Raw genomic sequence first — 10,687 nt, 5'->3', positions numbered from 1 at the left:
AGCCTGAGGGAGGGAAAGAGGGTCTGGAGTCTTAGAGAGGTAGGAGCATTTATGATCACAGGGACCAGAGTTGGGGAATGCATAGCTTTTTAACTTGTTTGCTTCTTACTGGATGTACAATTATGAGTCACTATTTAGCTTCTCTACACATTAGTTTCTTCACTGGTAAACTGCAGCTGTGAAAGCAGTTCTTTCTTATAATTTGTACACATAAAGTGAGATAATGCACCTTTAGAATGATGCCTGGATACAGGTATGTAGTCCCTGTTAGCACACATTCCTACTATTTACTGTGTTTTCATGCACCGAGAGTGAGCTGCTTCAGAGCTCAGACTAACACAGTGTACCAGCCTGGATCCTTAGCAAGTATGCTTTCCCACAAGGATTTTTCCTGTCTACGCTACTCCTAGGGTAAGGCTGATTTATTTCCCTTACAAGACCTAGTGCAGGCACATGAATAAACCTAGACAGTTATTATGTCCCTCAAAGAGATAAGCAAGCAGAATCTGTGATGGCATGGAGAAGGTGACAAGCCCCAAGGCTAGGGTGTCCCCTTATGATTCCATAAAATCACAGAACACAGATTTGCACAGTGATAAAGTCCGTCAGAGCTCATCTATGCCAGCCTCCTACCTGAATAATAGATCCCTTATTATCTCCCAATGTCACACAGAGTCTGGCCTCCGCTTGCTGTGGTGAAGGAGGCAGTGTGAGCAGAGAGGGAGAGAGAAGAGGCATGGGGCTGGCTGGGGTTGGCACTTTACCCCTCAGATGGAGAACATGGGGTTCCAATCAGACAAGCTCTAATGTTTCCCATAGGAACTTGCTTGAATTCTAAGACAGTATGACTTTATAACCTTGGAAGACAGCCTCTCCAACGGGTGGTCAGCTCTGCATTAAAATGCTTCCCCATATTCTATTTTTATCTGTTGGCCTTAGTGCTATTCTCTGCACAGAGAAGTTCATTATCTTTCCTAGATGAATCTTTTAAGGATTTGAAGGCGCTCCTCTGTCATACACCCTCCCTCTCCTGGAACACAGTTAGGCACTCGTGTCTGCTTTGAGCCCTCACTGCTGAGAACCACTGCACACTCCGCTCAGCAGAGCTCCTTGATCTCACCCTTACTCTCTCTCCTTCTCTTATCTTTCTGAGTATGTGCATGGCTTCTGTCTCCACTCACACCCTCCAGTAGTGACCTCTGTTGGAATGCTGTTGTCACTTCTGAATGTGGCTACTGTTGAGGTTTACAAAGCTTATAGCATAGGGACATATGCAAATTCACTAAGGCATTGAACCTAGGGCTCAGTCTCACTTTCCTGTGACCTGGTATCTTACCAGACTTCAGAAAGGTCCAAATACCCAAATCATCTTCATGGATTTGTGGAATATAATTCTGGAACTAAACCAGTGGCTGCTAGTGTGCAGGACACCTGGAGCTGGAGGAGGGCTGAGCTGTTCCTCAGGAATAGGCCATTTGTCTCCACCACCATCTCCCGTGGTGCTGGAAGGCAGCACTTGGAGAGGCATTTTTACTGGGAAGTGGGAAACTATCCTTTGTTAGCTTCTTTTTCTGTTTCTTGCTGCCTCCATCCCTCTGTTTTGACTCACAGCTTTGGACAGGCTTCTGAATGCCCCACCGGTCTCCACTCAGCAAGGAGACTGGAGAACCTTTGAACCAAGTGTTGACCTCAGCATCAAAGGGAGCTTACCTCTGGTGTGAGAGCAAGGCGATTCATGATAAAGGACTCCAGCATGGTGGAGGAGCACTTCATGGTTCAGTCTGATGAGGGCATAGATTTGCTCAGGTTGTTGCTTTCCAATTCTCTTTTTGTAGACTTTCAACCCTTATAGCTCAGATGCATTTTAAAATGCAAATATCCCCTTGGAAGGGCAACACTTTGCTGCTACATCCTTTTGCAGAACTCAAAGGAGGATCAATAGTAGGGCAAGAGAAGCCATTAAGGGAGCAAAACCCCACCTTCTGGGGAAGAATGAGGCTCAGCAAATCAAACTTCTTCTTCATGCAGGCCCTTGAGTGAGTTCTGGCCATTCAGAGTGCAGCGATCCTGTGCAAGCCAGGCATTGGTTGGCAGGCGAGCCTGCTGTTCCCATGGGCCACTGATGTCTTCATGTTCAACAGTGCCCTTGAAGCACACTTGTTTCTGTCTGTGTGTCCTCTCCGTGACACATCAGTGTTCAGCTTTTCTGGAGTGTATGAGAGGAGCTATTGCAACATCAAGAAAATCCTTCTTGCTGGATTCATGAAGTTCCTGAAAGGCAACTGGTCCCAGGATAGCGGAGCTTCCTGTTGGAATGGGTAGTAAGTTGGCGGGTTGAGTGCATATTTCTCAATAAAGTGGGCTCCAGGAGTTACTAAGGAACAAGGCTGAACACTTCTGGAGGAGGCCTTTTAATTCCTTACAGAACCTCAGTTTTTCTTTCACGCAGTGAGACACAGTATTCAATCTTATGGACATAGCAAATGCTCCACAGAAAATATATGGAGTGACTTCCAAGTCATCTTAACCTACTTTTTTTTTTTTAACAAAGATTTTTTTTTGAAAAACCAGGTTTATTTTGTTCAGATCAGCACTCTTTGGTCTCGGGGAGGGACTGAGGAGGGAGGAGAGGAGGGCCGATACAAGCTATAATTCAGGAGGGTGACACAAGGAAGGTCAGGCAGGACAGGATGATGAGTGAGATCACATTAGAAATATCACCAAATTCCTTTGGGAGTGATAACAGCGCCTTAATTCTTGTCCTTGCCAAACATCCTGTAATAGTACGACAAGATTTTATTTATTAGCAGTCAAATTGGACTCTCATGCTCTGGGTAGACCACAGGTGTGGGCCATCTGTCATGCCTCTTCCACTCACCCAAAGAGCTCTTGTTAGACCACCAAGGGAAGGAGAGGATTGAAGATGAGGCCCTTCAAAGAAAGTGTCAGCTTCTTCTGTCTGGAGAGGCACCTGTTTGTTTTTATGAGGTACCTAGTCAGTTATGCAGTGAAAGGGCCACATATTTGTTCCTCAAACAAGGGCAGGAAAGGCATATTCCATGTTAGGGCCAAGCTTCCCTGATGTGTTGGGTACTTTAATTAGGCAGTCGAAGTATTTGTTGCCTATTTTTGATGTGTCTCAATAGAGAGTGCTTTACATATTGAAGTTTGAAAGGAAACAATTTCAAGCTATTAAGTAGGTATTTCTGCATGCTAAATACATGTGCACATAATTGTATTTGCCTTAGTAGATGCTAATACACATGTTATTAAATAGTTATGGTCAATCATTTGTTTTTTGATGTAACGATGAGTCTTTCCTATCGGAAGGAGACATGTCTGCAAGAAAGCAGACAGGGACTTTGGGAAGAAATATGTGAGGCCCTAGACATGCTCGCAAGAAGTAATTTACTGGAATTCTTATTCTAGCCTGTTCAATCTAATTATTTTATTAGGGCTGCCTAACATAGGTCCCATATTTGACTAACACTCGCACTTATTCAGACTATATTAAGATTGGATATTCCCACTGAAGATTCATCTTTAAAATAACTTTAGTAACCCATAGTTAGAAAATAAAAGAAAAAATTTTTAGAAATATACATTTATAGTTCAAGCATAACATGGGATGAAAAATGCTAAAAAGAAAAGAGTGAAATCTCAACCTTTGAATATTGTTAAAAAATGTTAAGGAACATAATACCTACTAACATACTTCAGAAGGCTGTTGTAAAAGGAGATAGATCATTTGCCCTGAAGAGATAATCCAAAAATCTGGCTTCTAGTTCCATCATCAGAATGCCTTTAAAGAATTAATTTCAAATAAGAGATCTGTATTAATGTAGCTCTGGGAACATAGGGAATGTTGGTAATATTAATCATAAGGAGGCATTATCTGGGGCTTTTAAAACACTTTTGTCCAATGGTTAGGGTTTCATCAAGGATGGTAGAGGAAATAAATGTCATTTAAGGTTTCCTGAAAAAAGCCAAGACTCCTTTTAAGTCTTTGCAAATGCCTGAAGGGAGGCTACTGAAATAAAATACGACACTAATATAATTAGCGGCATGGGAGGAAAGAAGCCACTAGAGCTAAACCCTAATTAGAGGACACAGCTGACTTTTGTTCTACCTCAGACTCCTCCCCACCCAGAGTTTAACATTCCCTTCATACCCACTTTAAAAGGCAGAAATGTGTTTAGAAATAATGAGCTTTTATGGATCAAGGTTCTATTATTTTCATTTTATGGGGAGATTTGGCTTCAGTTCTGAAATTCTGTCCAATCTCTGTGGTTCTTTGGCAACTCCACATGTTTTGCTAAACAGTAGCTCTTGGAACAAAATGGTTGAACAATTTGGCCCTTGGATATATTTTAAGGACAGGTCTTCCCAGCAAGGACATGTAATAACTGTCATGTAACATTCACTAGACAGAAAATGAGTCCTGGGCCATTTCTAGCTGTAGTTCCTCTATGTCAAAGCTTGTAATAATTAATACAAAAGTAAGTGTCACTTCTATTTTTCCATTAAATTAGCAGTTTGTGTACTAGGACCTACTAATTTCTAAAAGTCATATAGTGTAGTGTGAACAGAAACTGATGCACAAGACTAATTATCAAGCCTGGTGTGGGAGACTGATACAAGTTTGAATCTGACCTGGACAACTAAGGGATTTAGTGAGTCCCTGTCTTAAAAAACAAAACAAAAAACCAAATGTGCTTCCACCATTTATTTATGCATTTATGTCAAGAGTTTGAAACATACAGTGGGGTGTTGCACAGATGTTTGGTGGACAAAGCAATTTAGTTTTTAACTAGTAAGTTTAGCAAACTCAGAGCTCCATTAGATTATGGCATTTTAAAATGAAAAGGAATCCAAGATGTAGCTATCATGAATCATGCTGTTACAAACAATACCAATGTATCACTATGGTAAAGTTATGTTTAGCTCTTTAGTGAAAGCACCTAGAAGGCAGATAGCTGGGTCACATGGAATTTCTAATTTTAGTTCTTGGAAGAATTTCCATAGCTGTGTGCATTTACATTTCCATCAGTGATGTAGGAAGGTTGTTTTCTCTACCACAGCCAATACTGTTCCACAGATATGGTTGTTAGGTATAATGACATTAACTGGACTGGGTTGAGTGGATCACTAAAGCATGTGTCTGTGTATTCTTAGGAGAGTTGCAGAGAAGTAAGGTCAGGAACTATATCTGCTCCCTGCCCCTTTTCCTCTTGGTGCTGTTACCTTGCTCTTCTTTGCAGCTGCCATGAACTAAGCATCTTTGCTCCATCACTTTGGCCACAACACGTCTACCTTGGGAGCTAGAATCTACCAGGGAATGAACCGCTGGAAATCATAAGCCCAATTAAACCACACCCCTTTAAATTGTGGGTGTTGGGTACTGGGTCTCAGCAACGGGACACTAGGACTTATTTCTGCTAACTGCAGTTTACTATGTACTGATCAACCTTGTTGCATTCCTTCCCTGCTCTTCTCCCCAGCCTCTGGTAACCACTATTGTACTCTGAACTTCTATGAATTTAACTTTTATTCAGATTCCATACTTGAGCGAGATCATTATTGGTCTTGTGTGTCTGGCTTATTTCACTTAGTCTTTATTTCATTTTTTAAAAAAAGTTAATTAATTTTTAATGTATTTGGTGCAGGGTCTCACTACACAGCTCGGAATCATAGTGACCCCCCTGTCTTAGCCTCCCCAGCACTGGGACTACAGGTGTGTGTGCCACCACACCCTGTCTTGGTGGATGGTTCCACCCCACCCCCCCAAGGCAGGGCCTGCATGGCATGTGGTACTGAGGATCAAACCAGGGTCCTTGTGCTTGCCTAAGCAGGCACTTAGACTGCTGAGCTAGCTCTGTGGCCCTTAGCTGCCCCCTCCTTCATGTATTTGTTGTTGCAAGGTCTCACTATGTAGCTCAGATTCATAGTGATCCTCCTGCTTTGTCTCCTTACAGGTATGCACCACCATGCCGACTCTGGCTGGCTCAGCCTGCCCTAGAGGCAGGGCTGGCACACCATGTGGTGCCAGGAATCAAACCCTGTGCTTGCCTAAGCAGGCATTTCAGTCTACTGAGCTATCTCACTGGCCCCGTTCACCTCTACTTCTATCCACATCATAAATGACAGAACCTAATCCTTAATGACCTACTAGTATTCTATGTAAAAGTTAGGTGTTTTGATATCTTTCATTCAAACATGCGATTATGTTCTTAAAAAAGGCATATACAAAAAGAATGCTTTTCTTATTTTAAAACTACTTTAAATATTTGACTGGGAAAAGTTAGCAGTATGTCTTTGCTTTTGGACAACTCGGTAGACACTTAATTGTGTGTTCTAGCTAAAGGCTTTACAGTGCTGTGAGAATAATCTGAGTTCCTTGAATCTTGCACTTGGGTCTTTCTCTCCATAGCTGTGAGTGCTGCCTTTTAGGCAGGGCCAAGCCAGCGCTCATCACTCTCTGAGAGGGAGCTCTGCTAGTCTGACCTGTGGGAGGCCAGCCCACCAAGGGGCTGCTGGCTGTGGGCACCGGGTCTTCCTCTTTGAGGCTGTCCTGCAGTTCCTCAGGCAGAGGCTGTGGGGCTTGTCTACCCTGCATTTGGGCTCTGCAGCCTTCCTCTGCCCCTGGGAAGCTGCATCATTTCCAACTCTCTTCATGCCCCCAGTTGCTTCTCCCTTGGGGTGCCTTCTCAGCACCAGGACTCAAGAGTGTTTACTTATAGCTAGTGTGTCCAAACTACCTGGTTAAATGTAAATTTTCTAAGTATGTATGTATTTGGTACAGGTCTCACTACATAGCTTGGGCTTGCAGTGATCTTCCTATTCTCAGCCTCGTCAGCACTAGGATTACAGGCGTGCACCACCACGCCTGGACTCGGCCACAGGCTCATCATGCCCAGGGGATGGGGCTGGCATAGCACACATTACCACGAATTGAACCCTGGTCCCTGAGCTCGCCTAAGCAGGTGCTAAATTTTCTTTTTGCAAAGCTAAAGTCTTTGTAAAATCATGTTACAAACAGATATTTAGAATTCTTCCATTTTACTTCTCATCAAAATAGTTCTGCCTTGCTATTATGGCTTTTCTCTACTTAATGTATAAAGTTCTTCATCTTTCTTTTTTAAGTTGTTTTGGGGGACTGGGGGCTGCAGAATAGGCTTTGCAACTGGAGGCCAAAATGTACATTTCAGGGGCTGGTGAGATGGCTTAGTGGTCTAAAGCACCTACTTACAACAAGCTTAGCAAAGCACAGGGACCACGGTTCAATCCCCCAGCACCACATGCCAGCCAGCCCCGCCCCCTGGTGGGCTGAGCTGCCCCCCCCCAAATAAATAAATTAAAAAAAAAAAACCAAAAACAAAACAAAATGTACATTTCAGCTATACACACAGGGACAAATTTATTTCTTACATTGGCTATGGATAAAACTTGTTTCCCAGGGTCTATAAACAGGGCCTGATTCATAGTTCTAATTAATTAATTTTATTAACTTGGAGCTGAATGAAGGTGGCAACTTAAGAAAATAAAATGCAATAAACCTCACCAGGCTAGTACCACAACATTGCTTTGTAGCCACAACCAATGGAACAGTCATTTACTTATAATAAAGCAAAAGAGACATTTAGACTATGCAGCACAGGCTGTCCCCATCTCATTCAGGGAGATTGTGAAGGAGGGAGAGAAGAAAGCAATTTTTTTCAGGTAGTGCAAATAGCGAGTTTATTTTCTTTGACATGGAATTAACAAAGGAATGATGCTGAAATGAGGTACAATTGTATGGTTTGCCTATGAAAACTTTCCTTGAAACACTTATGCAGGTCTTTGCTCAAGTTACTGATTGTCAGATCAAAGAAAATGAAATTCCAAGTTTATTCACAGAAATAAAAATATTCCATTACTTGGCAAGTTTCAAAAGGGCAACTTTAGTCTGAATGCATAATCACTGGGGTGGTGGTGGGGTAATCTCTTGGCCAAGACTAAATTTTGAAGAGTGCAGTACTACTACATATATATGTACACACACACACACACACACACACACACACACACACACACACATTTTATACAAAAACATGTGTTTGCAAGGAAAGTGCATACACAGTGCTGTTGTGTCATTTTTGGCAATGCACTCAAGTTTCTTTATAGTCCCTTAGGGTCAAGTTAACATGAATTCAGCAATGAGGATAAAGAATTTACTTGTCATTTCCTTTTAGTTATTGAAATATAAATTTTTTTTTGTTATTATTGCAGAAACCTAGGAATGTATGAACAGTAAACAGGGAATGATAGTAGGACATCAGGTTGGTGACCTGACATTCATTAATGTCCAAATAATAAAAACCACAGCGACTTAGAAAGATGCTTTTCTTAAGCACACACTGCTGAACAAATGGGCACCTACCTGCTCTCTAAAGCAATATGTATAATTTAACCACCAAATATAGAACAGATGAATACCGAGAGATCAAAAATAGCATTAAAGCCCATTATAATCCTGAATAAGCTAAAGCTTCAAGTATGCAGAAAAAGCACTGCAATTATGTATTTAGCTTTATTTTTCTAATATATATCATAATTTAAAACTATACCAACTCATGTATATAAAGGCATTTTTTTAAGTGTTATAGCTCAGAGTGTGGCTTTATATTTGGCTTAATGACTTTTTACCAGTCTAATTTATAAAGCTCGTAATCTTGCCAGCAGGGCTTCAACTTCGGGAATGGATTCATTTTTAGAAACAGAGCCAAGAAGCTCCATGTCCTTTTTGCTGCTGCTTTCTGCGGCACAGGCTTCCTTCTTCTCAGCTGTCTTGATCCTCCCTGTAGACGGCTGAGTGTCTGGATTATAATTAAGCTCCTTGGTGACTGGAGTCCTTGTGGAGTTGCAATTGATATTGTAGTGTGAACATGACCCTTCTGTCAACTGCACTTTCTGATTTTCTACAGTAAGGAAGAAAGAAACATAAAACTTGTCACTTTGATATCCAAGGACTGGGCACATTCTAAAACATAAATTTAAAAGTTATTCTTAATAAACAAGTCCTCTTAGATCAGTGCTGGTAAACCTTTTTAGAGCTTTCAGTGATACAAACAGCCCACTGTGGCACGCATGCCATAGGTTCACCAGTGCCTTAGATAGACTAAAAGTATATTTAAATAAACATCAGAGGTTAACAATAAAATAAAATATAAAAAGGAATTTCATTTGCTATAACACTTGTTTCCTTCCTGGTTTATGCCTGAAGGGCGCCCTATAGGTTACTATCAAAGTTTGGTTCCACTTGTCACTAACGGTTATGCTTAAGCACCAGTTAAATAAAGAGGCTGCCCTAAGCAGACCTAGCACCCACCCTTGTCATGGCTCCTTCACTTCCTCTCATCTTTCCCTTTATGGACTTCATGACTAGAAGAAACACCATGCATTCATTTATTTGTCCATCATCTCTCTCTTCACTAGGATGAATGTTCTGGGACACCAGCAACACTATTTTAAATATTGTTAGGTTTTCAGTGCCTGGAATTTCTTTGGTACAAAGCACATGTTCAATTAATATATGCTGAGTAAAAAAATTTTCTGCCCACATTATGACCCTAGATAGGTGTGAGTCCTAATGAGATTTACTTTCTTTTTGAAGAAAACATGGAAAGTTTCTAATAAAAAATTAAGTCAATAGTTTTCCTTACAAGGAATAATGAATTTAGCAGGCAAAATGTTAAACTTCTTAGCCATCCAGAATTAATTCATAATCAAGTAATCAAATATACACACATCTACTGTAAGTGACGGTGCCCCACCTTACGAGTCAGTTAGGAGAGGTAGTGTCTGGCTCACTTTTTTAAAAAGGTTTAGATTGTTTTTTTAATTAAGTGACTTTCATATTGCACATCCTGAATGATCTCTGTTATAGATCTAAAAACTTTTACAAAACAGATACCCTCAATATTCATGTAACCTTGAACAGGGCTTGAAAATGGCTCCAACAAACTTGACATGACATTTAAAGTTTTTTGGTTATTCGCTGAGAGATGTTCCATTATCCCAATAGTAATGACTCTGGAGCACAAGCAGTCACTCATGACAGTGTGTTTTATGTGAGTGCTGAAAATTCTAACTGAAAACAGCTTGTACATTAAAAGGTGGCTGCTGAAGATATTTACTGCACTGTCATTTCCTGACCAGGGGCTTGCAGTGATGGATGAGTATTTTACACAGTTTCTTGGACAATCTCAACAAATTTTAGAAGCATGATCACCTTTGAGCTGTTAGAAGAAAATAAATACACTTTTCTTATCACTTTCTGTATCAGGTGGGCAATTGTTACTCAAAAATCAAAATCTAATAGAGCAGTGATTTTCTCTTAGAGCAGTTAATGTGCCGTAACTTATAATGCACGTAGTGTGTGTACAGGAAGCAGCAGAGGACACGGGAGCTCTGCGGTTTCTACGACCACATTACTTAGTATTTTTCTAGCACCCACCTTGCTACCCCAAAGCACATTTGGAAAGTGCACTGGCAGCTAAATGAGGACATTTAGTCAAGTCACTTCTCCCTCCCTAAGTGATCCTATCATTTCTTGTCATATGATTTCCTATAAGCTATTCCATCAGGATATCTTCAAGAGAGTAGTTTATTCTGTTACTGCGCAACTCCAGTTAAATATCTGATTGCA

At 41.0% G+C, this 10,687-nt stretch overlaps 1 protein-coding gene across 1 annotated transcript in view; it reads right to left on the bottom strand.

Moving 5' to 3' along the window:
• Positions 1–7,757: 7,757 nt before the first annotated feature.
• Diaph3 (diaphanous related formin 3) overlaps positions 7,758–10,687 on the bottom strand; it is a 523,261-nt gene continuing 520,331 nt past the window's right edge. The window contains exon 28 of the mRNA XM_023702376.1: positions 7,758–8,957. Within this exon, the coding sequence (XP_023558144.1) occupies positions 8,695–8,957 (263 nt within the window). The 3' untranslated portion in view covers positions 7,758–8,694. The remainder of the gene's footprint in view (positions 8,958–10,687) is intronic.

Source organism: Octodon degus, unplaced genomic scaffold, assembly GCF_000260255.1.
Source record: "Octodon degus isolate 3935 unplaced genomic scaffold, OctDeg1.0 scaffold00150, whole genome shotgun sequence".
Lineage (NCBI taxonomy): Eukaryota > Metazoa > Chordata > Mammalia > Rodentia > Octodontidae > Octodon > Octodon degus.
Note: the sequence above shows the minus strand (reverse complement) of the source record. Positions and strands in the feature narration are given on the sequence as shown.